The sequence below is a fragment of the Musa acuminata genome, chromosome BXJ1-9 (assembly GCF_036884655.1).
Source record: "Musa acuminata AAA Group cultivar baxijiao chromosome BXJ1-9, Cavendish_Baxijiao_AAA, whole genome shotgun sequence".
NCBI lineage: Eukaryota > Viridiplantae > Streptophyta > Magnoliopsida > Zingiberales > Musaceae > Musa > Musa acuminata.
The window spans coordinates 48,534,404-48,552,397 of record NC_088335.1 but is presented as its reverse complement, the minus strand read 5'-3'; the positions used below and the strand labels follow the sequence as shown (position 1 = coordinate 48,552,397).

The 17,994-nt window shown below is 40.7% G+C and overlaps 3 protein-coding genes across 6 annotated transcripts; 1 reads left to right on the top strand and 2 right to left on the bottom strand.

Moving 5' to 3' along the window:
- The first annotated feature begins 580 nt into the window (after positions 1-580).
- On the top strand, positions 581-6,109 carry LOC135581063 (uncharacterized). Of its 4 annotated transcripts, XM_065084369.1 has the most exons (10): positions 581-876; positions 1,558-1,715; positions 1,897-2,006; positions 2,261-2,329; positions 2,599-2,714; positions 2,795-2,849; positions 2,967-3,087; positions 5,647-5,694; positions 5,770-5,864; positions 5,956-6,109. In XM_065084369.1, the coding sequence occupies exons 2-10, from the start codon at positions 1,643-1,645 to the stop codon at positions 6,052-6,054; spliced, it is 786 nt and encodes a 261-aa protein (XP_064940441.1). In that variant the 5' UTR covers positions 581-876; positions 1,558-1,642; the 3' UTR covers positions 6,055-6,109. The 4 variants fall into 4 exon arrangements, with proteins under 4 accessions (XP_064940441.1, XP_064940442.1, XP_064940443.1 ...); XM_065084370.1 differs by lacking the exon at positions 1,558-1,715 and having other exon boundaries at positions 2,668-2,714; XM_065084371.1 differs by lacking the exon at positions 1,558-1,715 and having other exon boundaries at positions 5,960-6,109.
- A 5,302-nt stretch (positions 6,110-11,411) lies between these two features.
- LOC135594433 (F-box protein At1g67340-like) lies at positions 11,412-12,797 on the bottom strand. The gene is made up of 3 exons (XM_065084818.1): positions 12,499-12,797; positions 12,247-12,409; positions 11,412-12,146 (listed from the first exon to the last, which is right to left on the bottom strand). The coding sequence occupies exons 1-3, from the start codon at positions 12,744-12,746 to the stop codon at positions 11,445-11,447; spliced, it is 1,113 nt and encodes a 370-aa protein (XP_064940890.1). The 5' UTR covers positions 12,747-12,797; the 3' UTR covers positions 11,412-11,444.
- Positions 12,798-15,732: 2,935 nt separating this feature from the next.
- LOC103999358 (ribonucleoside-diphosphate reductase small chain) lies at positions 15,733-16,964 on the bottom strand. The gene has a single exon (XM_009421100.3). It carries the CDS (start codon positions 16,909-16,911, stop codon positions 15,877-15,879), a length of 1,035 nt encoding a protein of 344 aa, XP_009419375.2. The 5' UTR covers positions 16,912-16,964; the 3' UTR covers positions 15,733-15,876.
- Positions 16,965-17,994: the final 1,030 nt, after the last annotated feature.

Below are 17,994 nucleotides of genomic sequence, written 5' to 3'. Positions count from 1 at the left end.
GTAGTTAAAATAGTTGCTCGCCTTTTGGCAGACCAGTTCAAGGATCTAAAGACAGACCCTCTTTTGCTTCCCTCTCTCTTTTGACCGCTGTGTTGGATGTGGAAAGACTGGGAGGGAACACAGCGACTTTTTCAGATCTCATTATGGATTCGAACACAAAGACTGCATAATCTAGTACTTAGCCATCGAGATCTCCCCTGGGGACACCAGGTTGATGATGGGTGTCAACTGTTCCTCCTCCTCTTTCTCTCATCATGTGAGCTTATGCACCCCATAGGCCTTTTTCTTATGTTAGGAGACGACTATATTACCTTACGTGGGCTCCATGCACGCTGTCGGATAGATTTCTGTGTCTCTCTCTCTCTCTACTTTATCCTCGAGATCAGGCCACGCGCTTGTCGGGCGACACACACACGTTGGCGTGCGTTGATGAAATCGGACGGTCAGTACATCGCCGGTTCAATCCTGGAGATGCGCGATCCATCGGCGGGATCGGGAATCAGACGGCCTACGTTGCCTCATCATCAGGTTTATCTCTTTCGCTTTTTTTGTATTGGGGATTTTTGTCGTCGTTGGGGAAAACCGCGAACAAAACGACGAATCCCTTCTCCGACACACCCACGCAGGCAGCCTTCGCCGCTCCTCTTTCTCTTCTTTTTATTGCCTCTCTCTCTCTCTCGTCGACTCCTTTGACTCCTCTTCCTTTATTTGATCCATTCACTTCGTTCGGTTTCTATTCTCGTTGCCCCAAAATCGATAGAGAAAAAGGGAGGGAGATGGGGGTGGAGAGGAATCACGGTGGGTGCATGGCTGTCAGGTCGCTTCCTCCGCCCTCCATCCCCAAGTGTTCTCACTCTGCTTCCGCCGCTAATGCCGGTTAGTGCTGTCGCCCTTCCTCTTCTTCTTTGGGGCAAAAAAAAAAATGAATCTTTTTTCCTTGTAGTCATTTTCCGGCTTTTTTGCGAGATTCCGTTCGCTGCAAGGGAAAATCTACGGTGTTATTCTGTGCCGCTCAAGCCGCTATCGTTCTTCCTAGATTTTAGGGTTTTTTTGTCGACTCATATTTGGTGTTATTCTGTGCCCATTCTGAAGAGTGTTTGGAGTCGCAGCCGAAGTCATTGAGATTAGAGATACTCTTTCTTGCTGAAGTTATATTATTATTTTAGTTCTTGTAGATAGTCTGCGAGCTTTCATCGTCTTCCGGAGTGGTTGAACCGAATGTGTTGGTAGTGGTGTGTCTCACCTGATCCGGTTGTTTTGATTGGAGATTTGAGTTATGCGCATTGAAGATTAGGACTTTGTGGGGCTCTTTGAATCGCTAGGAAAACGTTAGGTGTGGAAAGTAGATGCGAGAACCTGTGGATGTATAATCATTGTATCTTAGCTTGAAGCAGTTGGGTGGGATAGCATGTCATGTGATGTGTGCTTGCCTGGAAACATATTACCTCATGCTACTTCTTCACTTAGTGTTTGCTTGGAATTTGTTTGTTTGTTTGTTTGTATCAGGAGCTGGCTGATGTTCTTTTACTGTTTTGTCCCTGACTTGTTGTATGCTAGTTTATCCCCTCCCAAATCACTGGACTTCGTTCCTTCCACTGTATGGCTAATGATATGATCACGGTACTATAATGTGGGTCCTCACATGTTGCCTTCTGCAAGTCCTGGTGTCCTTGCAAAATTTTCAGACTCTACCATAGCCAACAAATCGATTACCGGTAATCGTACTCATATCAAAACCAAGTCGGGCTAGTATTTACTGTCTGGTACCTTATGAAAATTATAAAAAAAAAAAAAAAGGCCCTTCCTGTGGCATATTTTGTAGAGTGGATTTCTGATAGTTGCGACATATTTTGATGGTTGAATCACTGAGAAGATATTCCTATTAATTATTGACAGATGATCAGACATGTGGTTCACCAAGATGGATTGAAAAAGGTCTTTCCTGTGTTTGTATGAAGCGAAAAGGAACTTATGAGCGCATTTGCATCAATCTCACCCCTTTACAGGTACAATTCAATTAGTATTGATACGAAAGCTTATCGCCGCAAAAATTATGTTTGGCTTTATATAACCAGTGCTTCGTGTCTTATCTTGTTATTGGTGCTTGCATGATGCTAATCCACTAGATCTTAGAGTTGACCTCCCCTAATTCTTTTCCTTTAATTTTACGCTACTTTTTTTTTATATTAATAACTTATGTCCTAAGTAAACAGGAATTTGGATAAGAGTACTTAGATGATTGTAAATATTGTCGTTTCAGGAAGAAAGGCTACAAAGGCTGAAGCATCGTATGAATGTTTATTTTGATGCGTCGAGACGAGAACATCAGGTAATGTTTGATGTAATAAGGCTCGTTAAGATTAAACCCACTGATTAAACCTAATGATTCTTTTATAAATGATCACCATTGAGCTGGTGATATTTAGCTCCTTGGTTTGCAAGTTTCCATATTAGTCTATACACTTTGATGTTATGTTGTCTCGAAGAATTTGATGTTATGTGCCAATGTGCCATATTCAGTCATACCATGAATTAGTAGATGTTAATTGTTGCCTTTGTTCTATGTTCAAATGGCAAAACTTAGTTTTATCCTGACAGGAAGCTCTGAGAGCTCTATGGTATGCAACATATCCCAATAAAGAACTAAGTGGTTTAATATCTGACCAGTGGAAGGAAATGGGCTGGCAGGGCAGGGACCCATCGACTGACTTTAGGTAGGTTTGTCATTGTTGTTAATTTGTGCTCCAAATTAAATCAGAGTCTCTTTATTCATGTTATTTTACATGTTGAATAGGGGTGCTGGATTTATATCTTTGGAGAACCTGCTGTTCTTTGCAAAAACATTCTCTGTAAGATTGGATAAACTGCTTCAATTATCTTCCTTTATATCAGATTAGTCACAATCATTCTTCTTCTAAACCATTTTCTGCTTTAGAAGAAAGTAATATTGAGTAGTTTTTCTACAGAATTCCTTCCAGAGGTTGCTAAATAAACAATGTGGGAAGCGGGCCACATGGGAATACCCATTTGCAGTTGCTGGTGTGAATATCACTTTCATGATTATGCAAATGTTAGATCTGCAGTCCAGTAAGTGTTCCTTTATGACAATATTTTTAATCACAAATAATGATTTATCATATTCAGATTTGAATTAAAAAAATATTAAGAACTGAGCCAAAAACAAGAAACAAATGAAAATAAGACAGCTAAACTAACAAAATGAACCTATGGTCAGAAAGTTTAATAAGCACTGATAAGAAAAAGGAAAATGTCCACTTCTATTAGACTTGTGTTTCTTGAACCAAAGAAGGATTTAATTGTAGAACCAGGATTGTGGTTACAATGGTGTGAGGCATGCTGGTAACTGGTGGAATGATTTTAGCACATGGTTCATGTTGACCATCTGAAGCCTTGTTCCTGCTAAAGGATGTGGCAGCACACCTTGGAACGACACAGGCTATTCCGGTACATGCTGACGCAAAATGTGCCAATCGGCATGGACCCAGCAATCATGTGTAATTTGTATAGTTGTCTAAGATTTGTTCCCTAGTTAGACTGTGGTTGGCTTTGTTGCCTGGTCATTTTGCTTGTAGTGCTAGTTTTATGCACTCAAGGCTCGTGACATTTTTGAGTCAAATTGGTTCTCTCATGGCTGTGACAAAGACTGGTAGAAGATAGAACATGGTATTATTGTGAATCATTTTGCTTTGAGTAATCCCAACAAAGGCATATAACGGAAAAAGAAACTGAAAATAAGATCTGCAGTGGGAATTTGATTGTTGCAGTTGAATGCTCTCTGCATCTCAACCTTTTATATATGAAGTCTAGCTATAACTTGGTTTCTGTACATTGTTCATATTTGGTTGGAAGCAAGAGTTTGCTGCTGTTATTCAGTGTTCAAATATTATTTTCGTAACTTCAAAGTGACATTAGTTTGTATCAATTCAGCTGATGTTTACATTTACACAGACAAATTTAAAATTTAGCTCAAACTTGAACCGAAGGCCATGCCTAGGTAAGTACAATAAAAGATTCCTAGTTCTAAAATTATTCACATGATTATATACAATCAACAAGGTTTGGATCATCATATTCAATTGCACATTCTGAGTTGCTCAAAATCAGGAAAATTCAAGTAGTTTAAAATAGTGAGCAAATCTTGATAAGTAACTTTGGTTCTTGTGTCAAAAAAATTGTTCAAGTATTTATAGGGTTTTTAAAAAAACACACAAGAAAGTAACTGCCGGCTTGGCTCATATATCTTGGTTTCTTTTCCTCTCTTGTCTTCACATTAATTGATCTTTTATATTGTTCAAAACATGGGTTTCTCTATTTAATCCTTGAATATTTATGGCTTTCTTCTTTCTTTGTTCCTTCAATAAAATCAGGCCTTGTGGAGGAGATTATGAGGTTTGAGACTTTTCAATGACTCCGAAAGCCACAAGTATGCAAATAACGTCATGCATCTTTCCATCCCTTGACAAAATCGACGAGTTTGAATACTTCTCCCTCATGTTCTTTTAATTTCCTTTGACTCGATTCATGATTTCTCCTTCAAGAGAATTGAGAAGGTTTCCTCTAGGATTTCTTTAGCTTCTTTCTCAAATTCTTTAGGGTTTCTTCAGACATTTTCTTATTCTTGTGGTGTTCTTTTAGTTACTCTTACCTTTTACCTTTCCCATCCCTCTCCTGTTTATATTAATCCTTTTGATCGAAAACTAATTAAATCTCAATTTCAATCAAAAGGAACTGTTTAATGATCATAAGGAACCGTACGAGCAGGAGAGAAGGATGGGAAAAGTAAGAGGATCTAAAAGAAAACCATAAGAAAAAGAAAATGACTGAAGAAAACCTGAAGCATTTGAGAATGTAGCTAAAGAAATCCTTAGAGGAAGCTTTTTTGGCTTCTCTTGAAGAAGAAATTACTAATCGAGTCAAAAGAAATCAAAAGAACATGAGGGAGAAGTCCTCGAACACTGGTTTCACCAATTTCATTGAAGGATGGGAGGAGTGAAACATTATTTGCTAGAATTGTGACTCTTGGAGTCATTGAAGAGTCCCAAACTTTAAGATCTCCTCCACATAATCTGATTATGTTGAAGAAACGAAAAAAAAAAGTCATAAAGATTCAATGATTGAGGAAAGAAACCCAAGGTTTAAACAACATAAAAGAACAGTTGATGTGAAGACAAGGGAAGAGAAGAGAGGAAGAGAAACCAAGAAACGGTCATATGAGCCAAGCCGATAATTACTTAAAAAAAAAAAAAAGGTACTTATAGGGTTATGAGATTTATTCTATTCATTACTCAAGCTAGCAGCTCATACCTAAGCAATGTCAATCTTGTTTTACATGTAATGCAATTCCCTGGGAATCCACGATCTATTGAACCTGGAAAACTTCATTTGTGTTACATTTCTAAAAGTTCTTGTTGGCATGACCTGTTTGTATATAATATTTTTATAGTCTTGTTCCTTGCTAAATATAGATGCCTTTTGAAATCCTTTTAGCTCTAACTCTAAGCATGAGTACTTGATCTTGATAAACCTACAGTGGTATCTAGTTGAAATCCTTTTTGCACATCCCAACTTGTTAATATATGTGATGGTTGATTGAGTTTTTACTATATTAGAATAATATGTATGCAGCAAAAGCAAGGACATTTGTCAGAGCTGTTTTCATCCAAATGCTGTCAGGTGAGGCTTCAACATATCCTAGAGACTCTGTAAGATCCTGCGTAAGTTGTGTGCTTATGATTTGTCATGATGCAGAGGATGAATGGGCATTCGACTTGCTTTACTGTGTAGCTTTCATGGTCATGGACAAGCAATGGCTAGAGAGAAATGCTTCTTACATGGAATTTAATGTTGGTATTTCTTCGTTATGGTCTCATCTCTGCTTAACTCCATATTGGTTATTTTTTCTTTAATTTGAGAAATATATTTGTTGGTCCTTAGGAAGTTCTGAAGTCGACTCGTGCGCAGCTGGAGAGGGAGCTTCTGATGGATGATGTAATGAGGATAGAAGACATGCCATCATATAGCCTTCTTTTATGACTGCTTGTTAAAGACTAAGATTTCTTGAAGTGTAAAGTTGGCTTCGTTTCTTTTATCCACTTTCTTCACTGTTGCAAAATATTTCTTTTTCTCAACAACTCAAGTGAAGAAGAAATTTTTACATTTCAAGAAATCAACTACTCTGGCAAATTTTTAGTTGACAATTCAGTTCCCATCCATAGGATTTGATTGGGGTTCTAGAAAGGGTATGCTTGGGGCCAAGCACACTCCAGTTTGTAGTAGTATGGTGAAAGTTTTCTCTCTGTGACAGGTTCAATGTGGTGGGTGCCTTGCAAAGGGTGACATCCAGCAACAGTTCTGTGGTTTGTCTCTCATAGGCCAAATTTTAGACATCACAGGTCTTTCAGTTTTTTTTCTCTTTTCATGGAAAAATGGTGATGTGGAGAAATAGGCTGTAACATCTCCTGAGGATCTATTGACTTCATGTTTGTGTTAGCTACCTATGGAATTTTGGTGAGCTATATATATATATATATATATATATATATATATATATATATATATATATATATTACATGTGGTAGCAGTTAGTCTCATATGGCTATGAGATTAATAAGTTATACTGACGGGTGGAAATTGGATCTATAATGGAGTTTTGATACAGGAAAATGTGGATATCATGATGTTAAAATAGAGTAAATCGGACAAATAACTAATTGAAATTTATGAATCATAATTGCTGAATAAGATAATAAAAAATACTTCGAACAAGAATAACATAATATTGTAGATAAAATTGATTTTGAAATGTGGATACTTGTTACTTGATGCCGTTGACCGCTGAGCTCAGATCGGCATGCATCTCCATCCAAAAGATTTCAGACAGCAAGAATTGGATGCTAATATGCCCATGTCACAACAAGACATTCGCGTAACCAAATCTAGCTCAGATCTCATCTGATCCGGTCACCCTTTGGGGAGTGACAATAAGTGTAGGTCTCGATCACTGTCTAGCGACGAATAAATCTTTCGATTGGAAAGGATTCATATATCACGAAGCATACATTTTGTATAATTATATGGGCGAATTTTCAAAAAAAATTAAGAAATCTCGTATGATCTCTTAAAAGACCTAAAAAAAAATAAAACTTATTAGAGGAAATGTTTAACTCACATAACAACACAAATAATTAATACAAATTATAAACATAGACTTCGTATGCTTTAAACGATCACATAACAAATAATCAAATGTGATATGCTATGATCAAAAGTCTCCACACGTGCCCATGTTATGCTATTGCAGAACAAGATAGCAAACCAGCCCTAAACTCTATCTCAAAGGCTCATCCAGTCATGTGCCACTTGGGTAGCTCATGGGTGTTGTGCTGGTTAACACTCTGCACTACTCGATAGAGCTAGAAAACCCTTAAATTGGCTGCTTGGATAGTTTATTTCTGGATAGTTTTGCCTTCGTGTGACGACGGCACATAATCTACATTTACAAATCTAAAATGACTATAAAAGACAACCAAAATGAGACTTCTAACTCTACTATAAGCCCTCTATATGTTGTATAAAGCATGAATAAAATTGAAAGATATTGATATATACAAGTATTACATTGAACACTTTATTTATAACTTTGTTCGTAATATTCTTCCCTACTTATTCATTTACAGATGCTGCATCTCCTCACCTTTACTGAATCTTATCTTCTGCTTTAATTATAATTTACCTCTTGGCTTACAATTGCTCTCCACTATTATTATTAAGTAGCCGAACTTTGATCTATCATGTTGCTTTAACTCGCCAATAATTCCGACTCTGATGTGGGGGCGATCGAGTTATGCTAATTTCTGTTGGTTCCTACGAATTATTCAGATAAAGGAAATGACATTTCCTTGTAATGGCGCTAGTCTCTCAAATGTCTCACATCGCTTGAATAGGGTAAATGTCTGTTAGAGCTTTAACGAGCATTGTCTCATAAAATTTGAATTTCTTGAGGTCTTTTCTTTGTAAAATTTATCTATCGATTCCTTTTCTACTTAGTTGTCATCTCTAAGTAGGTTGGTATTACTTTTGTTTTTTATTAGCATTATATCGAGAAAAAAACTGGATAGTCTACTCTTAGTAGCACCGATATCATTGGTGAGGATTTAATAATTATTTTTTTTTAAGTTTCTTCAAAGGGTCTTTAAACATATATAAAGCTCATTTGCCAAATAAATAAGAGAATTAGGATATTCGGTTTTGTCCATTCTCTTAACGGTTGAGAATACAAATGTTACTTAACTTCGCTCATCTCCTCGAGAGTTATATTTCATGCATTGAGTCGATTACTAGTCTTCGCCTGATCTTTGCTCACATTTTTGAAGTACTTAAATGTTTGCACTCCTTATATTGAGTTATGTACTATGATTCACCTTGAACTTTTATAATGCAAGTCATTTTGTCTGAAAAAGGCAAAAGTTCACCCCGACTTGGTCATCTTTAGAATTATACTATCTTCTCCATCATTTATGTCATTTACTTTAAATATAAAATGTATAGCACCGTAGATTGCCTACTTCATTCCTTTATCGAGTACTCTTGCTTTAACCCGAAATCCCCCAAGTTTTGGTTATTTTGATGAAAAGTCTATTGACATCAATCTTATGAAATTTTTTAGCCTCTACACTTTAGTCTTGTATCGATACTTGGAGTTTGCTTTTGTATTCTTCACCTCCTCGGCCTCTTTCACGACCAATTACTCTCCCTCCAGGAGAGCAAGGGATTGATGACTCTACAAAAGTCTTACCTCTTTGGTACCATGACACTATTATGCCCATGGCTCTACTATTTGTTACCTCGCATCTACTTCTTTTTTTCGCAATCGGTAGATCTGTCTCTACGGCATTATGACACTCTTCCGAGTCTACCTCTATTAAACTTGTTTTTTTTTTATAGTTGAGTCCCTCTGGACTCGTCATCGCTTTATTGTCCCTTTTGACCACTTGCTTCAATATTTTTGTATTCTCCGAGCAATTCCCTTATGTCAATGGATTCAAAATGTAACTCTCATGGCCTCTACAATCATATTATAAGGCTCGCATTGATTCTATTCTTCTTTACTTCATTGATAGCAACATTCACTTACCTCTAACTTGTCAAGCTCCCTTAAGCGAACATGAGATCTAGAATAGTCCAATTTTTTAACCGCTTCGATTACACCTTTATATGATTAAGCTTCTCCCCATGGGATTTACTGGTACTTGTACTCAAAATTCCTCCTCAATAGTACACAACCTCTATATGTTGTTGACCAAGGCTTTCATCCGATGTAAAATTTGATACATGCATAGAAGATCCACCTTTGCGGTACTATAATATTCACTTATTGAATCTATAACCTTTCTTGGTGTCATGTTATTCACTGAAGTGGAGCTCCGAATAATTTTCAATCATACCTTCGTATGATCTAGTCTCTTACTAGGCTTCTCTTATGTGTGTCATATTGCCTTGAACTATTCCACCATAATCTACTGTAACATATCACCACCTAGTGACATTTTCATTACATTCTAATCTTTTATGGGATGAATTCGGATTATAATCTCTGCTAGTACATCATATGACTTCTACCACCTCTGAATATGTTTGCTCCCTTGGTAAATAACCTTTGTCTACTTGCTTTCGGGTCACACCCGGACGAAGCATAGCTCTAAGACAGTCTGTTGCCTAATAGTTCTCGAAGTCTATTAACTTTGTTAAAATTTATGCACCATTGTGTGGATCCTGGGCCTTTGCCCTTCAACAAAATTTTCATTGTGCATCGCTTCCTTTATCATAGTACAGTTGCATATTCTTTAAGAGTACTTATCTTTATATTCTCTTATCTCATGTCAAGATCTTCTGACCTCAACTTTATATCCGTAAGTTGAGTCATCTTAGTTCATATATATATATATATATATATATATATATATATATATATATATATATATATATATATATATATATATATATATATATATATATACCAACAAATTGAGCCCTCTCTCCCTACAAATCTCCTATTGCTTTGCTGTTTTATAGTGGCACTTACTTTAGACTTCTTTTACTTTGCTCCTATTTGAATTATTATTAGTTGATTACCTTATAAAAATATAACTATTTTGTTGCATATCTTGAATAAAATAAGAAAAAAAATTATATTTGTAATATGAATTAATAATTTTTTTTTTCATATCATTTAACTTAGGCTAATGACATGTTTCAGAATATATTTGAAATATATTTGAAATGTGCATTGAGCACCTAATACATATTTTAAATATAAATTAATATTTGATAATTTTTTAAAATTATGTTTGATCCAAAAGTTGTGTCGCAAATGTTCAATGCTAACAATTTTTAAAAATTTTCATAGGATCCTATGATATTCTCTAAAATCACAAGATTACTACTATATAATAGAAATCATGATCCTCATTTTCTCTCCCTTTCTCTCGATTTTTATCGATCTTAATATAACGACATGACTTATGTCTTCTAAAAAATAAAATTTTATTTATTTATTTTTTTAAATTATTTAATATTTATTTAAATGATTATATTTCTTATTTACTATATATCTTAGGTCATATGAATTTTTTTATAAGATTATATATACTCATTTATTTATTTTATTTATTTACATACTAATATATATATATATATATATATGAATAAATATTAAAAATTAAAAGGAAAATTGTATCATATAATATATAATAAAATTTTGAAATATAATTTTACTAAGCACCACATACGTCAATCTAAATTTAAAATTTAATTTACATCTAGTGTTTATCAAACACTCAAGAAATAAATAGCTAAATGTGATGAGTTTGAATTCCATTAATCGTAAATAAATGTATTATTGATCACGCAATCAAAATAGATGGTGACTAAATAATCTTATTTGCGTTTGAGGCATAAACGGAATCCAAGTTGACGATGCAACTCAAAAAGAATTATATATATATATATATATATATATATATAATTATTAATTACATATGGTATTTATAACATAAGTATATTATTTATTGCATAACCTCCACCAAGCAACATGATGTGATGTGATGTGATGTGAGGAGTAATTGGCTGTTCTCCTTAATTTCATTTAAATCTCCCCTTATAAACACAGGCTTGATTGGCTCTAATAAAGTTTATATTGAATTGAATTGAATTGAATTGAATTGCTGCAGGAAGAATAAGGAACGCCCACTTGTGCAAATAGTTCCACATTTTTATATGATTTTTTGATTTTATGTGCATGGAAAAAAGAAATTAAGTGATTTGATATATTTTTCTTTTGCTTTATCTCTTTGAAATTAAAGGAAAAAAGAGAATACTTTTCTCCCGCTGTACAAATGGAAAACTCGACTCTCTCTCTCCCCCATTTAATTCATCATCTCTACGCCGCCCGCCGCATCGAGCCACCGCTCCATGGGAGCGCACTCCGCCTTGTGCGCCAGCTTCCAGTGCAGCGCCTGGCACGCCCTCGAGCAGTAGTTGACGACGCCGCACACGGAGCAGCGACGGAACTCGTGACGCCTGGTCTCCGCCCTTCCGCACCCGCCGTGGGAGCAGAAGCGGAGCCCCTCCTCTCCCGGCCCGCTCTCGCCGGCGCCGCCCCTCGACGTGAACCACTCCACCATGAACCGGTTGGCCGGGTGCGCCTCCGGGGCTGGTACGTTGCAGCCGAAGTCGCTCAACAGGGAGCAGCCGGAGGCCAGGCCGTCGCGGTGGTGGTGCTGCCAGGCGGCGGCGGCGGCGGCGGGGGAGGAGGGGTTGAGGACCGCAGCAAGCTCCCGGGCGTTGGCCTGGATGAGGAAGCGGCGGCCTTCCGCGACGTTGCGCCGGACGCCGTATCCGTCCTGGAGACAGTGGCCGAGCTCCCGAAGCGCGTCGACGTGGCCGAGGACGGCCGCGCGGGCGCACAGCGCCACCCCCGCGCCAAGGTCCTTGTCGCGCTTGGACCCTCCGCTGCCGTTGAACTGTATAACCGCCAGCGAGTACAGCGCCGCCGCGTGGGACCCCATCGCCGCCCGCGCCATCAGCGCCGCCCCGCTCCCTCGGCTCTCCAGGCAGTAGAACCGGATCTGCAGAACCCAACCACACAACACAAATCAATCAACTCTTCCTCCTCCAAGATCCTTCCTTTTCCGCCGAGAACCAAAAAACAGCAGAGACGCCTCCTACCATGCCCAGCATGTAGCAAGCTTCGAGATTTCCGGCGTCGGCGCACTGCTTCAAGAACCTGTGCGCCGATTCCGTCCAGTTCCTGGCTCCAACCGCGAGCGATTTCACCGACGCCGTGGCGAGAACCAGCGGACTCGATCCCAACCCGTTCAGCCTCTTACACCTACAATCGTTCCAACAAAAAGATCAGATCTTTGCCGTCGAATTAGAATCAAACGAGACACCGCAGGAGGAACAGAAGAAACGCAGTACGTTATCCGGACGCTGGCGAGATCCGACGGAGACGCGGCTGAGGCGCTCAGCTTGGAGAGGATGGAGACGACGAGGTCATCCGGGAGGGTATCGAACAAGTCAGGCCACTCAGCGGCGGTTCGCCTTCCGACTCGGTGGAGCCTCCGCGTCCTCTTCCTGGCCCTACCGGCCTGTCCCTCGTCTACCGCCCTCCACTGGGCCTCCCACTGCGGCAGCCCGGGGTAGCAGAGCCCTCTTCTCGTCCTCATATCTCCAGCAGCCCGTAACCCGTTCGCCCGTGTGCCCAAGGCGGAGGAAGTCTCAGGGGCGGAGGAGGAGGGGAGAGAGAGAGAGAGAGAGACGCTTCCTTTTATACACGGAGATGACTATATCTGGAAAGCTCCCGCTACGTAATGACTCTTCTGCCCTCGCGAAACGGTGGGATTCGCCCGTTAACGCAGGTCAAACGGGGGTTGACGGTTCGCTCTCCGTCGCGTCACCCCAAAGGCTCTCGTAGCTTCCCATGCACACATCCCTTATTATAACGCAACACGTTCCTTGGCCGGTCTCAGGTCAAGTAGTATGTGAGAGTGAGTCAGTGAGAGAGAGAGAGAGAGAGGGAGGGATAGGTGTTTGGCCATGGGAGGAAGAGGTGGTTAATAACTTCTGGCTTTGGCAAAGTAAACACGGTTAGGAGTTAACCGCAGCTGGATTAACAGGAAATCGAAACGGCCTGCACAAACTTAGCCTCAGGTGAGGGAGGAGGGGAAATGTCAACCTTCCAATTCAAAGAACATACAAGAAGAAAGAAGAAGGATCAAGGAATGATAGGAAGCATGTGGTGGGGGATTTGGGTTCTTCCTCTTCTCCTAATTTGGGTTCGAATGTTCTTATCGGAATATGAGATAAATCTATATCAAATAATTATCGATCGATCACAAAGTAATTAAATATACCACCAAATGAACTCATCGTTGACCTAACTTTGTGGTTGCTTTGCTCGGAAGAAGAGGAGATGAAGGTTTCGTTGGGGCACATCTCAAACAAATAAGTCGTCATCGATGCCATCTACTACATATTTTTTTGTACGTTCCTACTCAACTTGAGGTAGATATATGGATTTAAAGGATAAGATCACTTCTACTAGAAAAGAAATGCAATGGGTTGCGTGGATTCCAACATGAATTGTGTTGTTGCCAATCGGATGGTGGCAATTCTCAATTAACTCTATTAATTCACACATATATGAAGGATTACAGCTTTTGATGAGTTCATAAACATTTCTTTTCTTCACAAGTTGAAGTCAATTGTTCCTTAGAACGTTTCGTTTGCTTTTGTTACGTGGATTAAGCAGCATCAAATATAATAATCCGATGTTAAACGTGATGATCAACACACACACACACACACACACACATATATATATATATATATATATATATATATATATATATATATATATATATATACAACAGAGGCAATGTGAGACACATGCTCCCACTTTTATGGCCAATAACCGGGCATTTGACCTTGGCAGCATTAATCTAAGAGGAGGAGTAAGCCAGCCGAGAGATTACCTTTGTGTGTCTTAGAAGGTGCAACCTATACTCCAACAAGTAATCAACAGTTTACTCTTCATTGAATAAGGCTAATGGTTCGATGATACCGAATGGAATCTGTTAGTGTAAACAACTTTTTAGTCGTGACCTCGGGGCCGACGCGGCTTGGTTCGGGTCCGGATGACGGGTCGCCGATTCCTTTGGGAGGAGGTCCTTTGCCAACGCGCCCGGAGAGAAACGTCTCGCCTTCGTCCCTGCACACAGGTCGGGACGGGAGAGCTCGACCCGACCCCTCCGACGATCAAGTCAGTGAATAATCGTAGTGGTGTTGTTATCTATGTTTTTTCCTCCCTTTTCATTTGGTATGCAAGGGTATTTATAGGGGAGTTCGGTGTTACCTGATGTGCCTGCCCGTAGAGGGTAGGATCGTACCTTCTGATGGCATCTGACATCGCTATCGACGTAGCGTGCGGAGTCGAACCTGAGCGGTCGTTAATGGGCCTCGATTGACGTTTCGACCCGTGTCAGTCACGCGGTGTCGGACTAACAGGGGAGTGGGACGTCAGCGGGTGTCACGCAAGTCTTATCGTAATTATTACCCTCATCAGAATCAAAATCGAATTCTAGCGATTTGATTCTAATTTAATTCTAAATCGATTAGAAAAATAAAAATAAAAAATAGATAGATTCGATGCCACCTCACCGCCCCTTTTCTCTCTCTCTCTCTCTCTCTCTCAGACCATATATGTACTGTACGAACATGCTCACTGTGCAGAGTGCGCAGGTAAAGGGTGCCTTGGGATTCTACAATGGTGCTGCGAGTCCCTCATCGCTCCATCGTTCTCTGATCCCCGAGGAGACCGCTGAAGTACCAGTTTCTACCTGAGGTGCATGTACGTGATCTACTACTCTTTGTGTCTTATTGAGCGGGGCAAAATGGTATTCTTCGAACTACTTGATTTGGATCGTCCATTGTTCCTTTTACAGACCATAGAATTGGATTTCTGTGGGTGGTGTTGTATGATTGGATTGGGTGCAATCCTAAAGTCGAGTGGAGGATGTCTTGAGTATTGATTGAAGCTTGAAGTTTCAGGAGCAATATACAGCTTGAGAATCCATGAGTCCATGTCATGGATGAACACTTCTTTCTTTACCTTCTTTGGGTGATGCAAAGATTGGGCTGAAGGGGATAATAACATCATGGCATCAATCGACCAAATCGTATATCACACTGCAATCTGCAATCTGCATGCATGCAAATATCACACTGCAATCTGCATGCATGCAAAGTCACTTTGCCCCCATGCAATAAAATCAGGTTAATTTTGATGCTAATTATCACGATCTTGTGCCACATCACCTCGCCAACCTAAAATTAATATATTTTTAATATATTTTGTGAATGAGTATAACTCAGAGTGTAAGCCAAGTGTGATAGTTTTTCTAGATAATTTTATATAGAAATTAATATATTTTTTAAGGATAACTTGATATTTTTAAATTTTATTATAAATTTATGATATTTTTATATAAAAATTAATATAATTTTTTAATAAGTCTTGTGAATGAGTGTAACTCGAGTGTAACGATTAATCTAAATACATATATATATATATATATATATATATATATATATATATATATATATATAAAAGAACCCGTATAGGCATTTCTTCAAACATGTCACACATGGACAGAACCATAAAACAGTCCCGCCTAGGCATTTCCCCGAGCACATGGCGCTCGAGAAGAAAGATCACAAGTGCTCCAAATCAGTCCATGGAATAAGCTAACCCCTATGCATATGATAATAAGCAAACAGCTGAGAGATGGGATACCTTCAGAAATCCTCATCAAGCTTGAAGACATGGATGGCTCCGGTCCCGTTCAAGCTCGACATCACGGAGGCCTTCTGGTACTCGCCCACCCTCTTCTCGAAGAAGTTGGCCTTACCCTGCAGCGAGATGAGCTCCATCCAGTCGAAGGGGTTGGCCGCCCGGTACAACTTGCCGTGGCCCAGCGACCCGAGCAGGCGGTCGGCCACGAACTCGATGTACTGGCTCATGAGATCAACGTTCATCCCGACGAGAGCGACAGGGAGTGCGTCGCAGACGAACGCCCGTTCGATGTCAACAGCGTCCGCAACGATTGCCCGGACCGCTTCCTCGGACAGCTTGTTGCGGAGGAGGCTGTAGAGGAGGCAGGCGAAGTCGCAGTGGAGGCCCTCGTCGCGGGAGATGAGTTCGTTGGAGAAGGTGAGGCCGGGCATGAGGCCGCGTTTCTTGAGCCAGAAGATAGCGCAGAAGGAGCCGGAGAAGAAGATGCCCTCGACGCAGGCGAAGGCAACGAGGCGCTCGGCGAAGGAACCGGAGGAATCGATCCAGCGAAGGGCCCAGTCGGCCTTTCGGGCGACGGCGGGGACGGTATCGATGGCGTGGAAGAGGCGATACTTGTCGTCGGGGTCCTTGACGTAGGTGTCGAGGAGGAGGGAGTACATCTCGGAGTGGATGTTCTCGATGGCGATCTGGAAGCCGTAGAAGGCGCGGGCCTCGGGGAGCTGGACGTCGCGCATGAAGCGCGCGGCGAGGTTCTCGATGACGATGCCATCGGAAGCGGCGAAGAAAGCGAGGACGTGGGAGACAAAGCGGCGCTCGTCGGGGGTGAGACGGTGTTGCCAGTGGGAGAGGTCCGGCGACAGGTCCACCTCCTCCGCCGTCCAGAACGAGGCCACCGCCTTCTTGTAGAACTCCCAGATGGAGGGGTAGGTGATAGGGAACATGCAGAAACGGTCCGGGTTCTCCGCCAGCAACGGCTCTGACTCCTCCATTCCTCCTCTTCCTCTTCCCTCCTGGGATGATGGCGGCGCCGCCATCATCGGCCGACGAAGGGAAAAAAGGGGAATGTGGTTTAAATTTGGGGGCTTTCTGCTTGCAACGGGAGAGGCAAGGGTTGCGTGGGCCCAGCGGACGGTGGGGTTACATCATAGTGATTGCACGGGAAGACGAGACGGCGGCACTTACCTAAGCGGAGAGATAAAGGTAAAGGGCCAATTATCTGTCTTTCGTCCTCATACGGGGGTCTGGTACGAGAGGGAAGCCGCGTGACAGAGGAGTGCCACGTGGGGCCATGACTGTGGTGGTATTGGGAGGGGTGGATTTGTGTGGGGTTCGACGTAAAGATGGACAGTGGGAAAGGGAAAATAGGCGCGAAATATCCGGTGGGCCACCACCGGCACAAACACGGAGACACTTTCCAACACTGTTTTCGTCACAGTGAACACACCTGACTCATGATTGGTGGAAGATTGGTGGGTCCAAGAATTAATCACACCACAAGTTGGCGGCAACAGTGCTGGAACTGTAGGTTTGCCGTATTACGTGGACGCGTATTACCACCAAAATTACTTCCTTCTTTTTTCCTCCACGTAATTATATGGCAGGATTTTACTATAAATATTTAAAAAAATTATCAGCTAGCTCAAATTGTAATCTGAATTTTGTAGATGTTAAGCTCCTTTGACATGTTTTAGTGCTTCAAAGAGTGTTATGCTTTATGTTTGTATCAGAGATGAGGCAGATGATGTGCAAGAGTGCCCGACTCTCTGCTTGTATCAGAGATAAGGCTCATGTTTCTGCACATCTCGCTGTTATCAACTTTTGTCGTTGATTTTACGCTGCATTGTCAAGAGTCTATCTTCTTCCCTTGTTTCTCCACCAAACCCTTAGTGTTTTCCCTAAGAGAACTAGCACTCTCTTTGGTCGAGGGGTAGGACTCAGTTTTGTGATCAACTAGTTCACACCTAAAGCAGATGATAAGGATGTTCTGAAGCACCATAACCTAATCTAATGACGACTTGTCTGATTTCATGTTGATAGCCAGATTGTTTATGAGGTGCATCGTGTGCGTTGTGGGATACTTGTTAATAGAGTTACATGAATTATTATCCCAAAAGAGAGAA

Excerpts from the sequence above, each read along its gene's own strand:
- LOC135594433 (XM_065084818.1), bottom strand. The coding sequence starts at position 12,746 with ATGAGGACGAGAAGAGGGCTCTGCTACCCCGGGCTGCCGCAGTGGGAG. Across the intron at positions 12,410-12,498 it reads CTCGCCAGCGTCCGGATAAC|GTGTAAGAGGCTGAACGGGT; the intron begins GTACTGCGTTTC and ends GAACGATTGTAG. Across the intron at positions 12,147-12,246 it reads CTTGCTACATGCTGGGCATG|ATCCGGTTCTACTGCCTGGA; the intron begins GTAGGAGGCGTC and ends TGGGTTCTGCAG.
- LOC135581063 (XM_065084368.1), top strand. The coding sequence starts at position 777 with ATGGGGGTGGAGAGGAATCACGGTGGGTGCATGGCTGTCAGGTCGCTT. Across the intron at positions 2,715-2,794 it reads GACCCATCGACTGACTTTAG|GGGTGCTGGATTTATATCTT; the intron begins GTAGGTTTGTCA and ends CATGTTGAATAG. Across the intron at positions 5,865-5,955 it reads CTTCTTACATGGAATTTAAT|GAAGTTCTGAAGTCGACTCG; the intron begins GTTGGTATTTCT and ends GTTGGTCCTTAG.
- LOC103999358 (XM_009421100.3), bottom strand. The coding sequence starts at position 16,911 with ATGATGGCGGCGCCGCCATCATCCCAGGAGGGAAGAGGAAGAGGAGGA.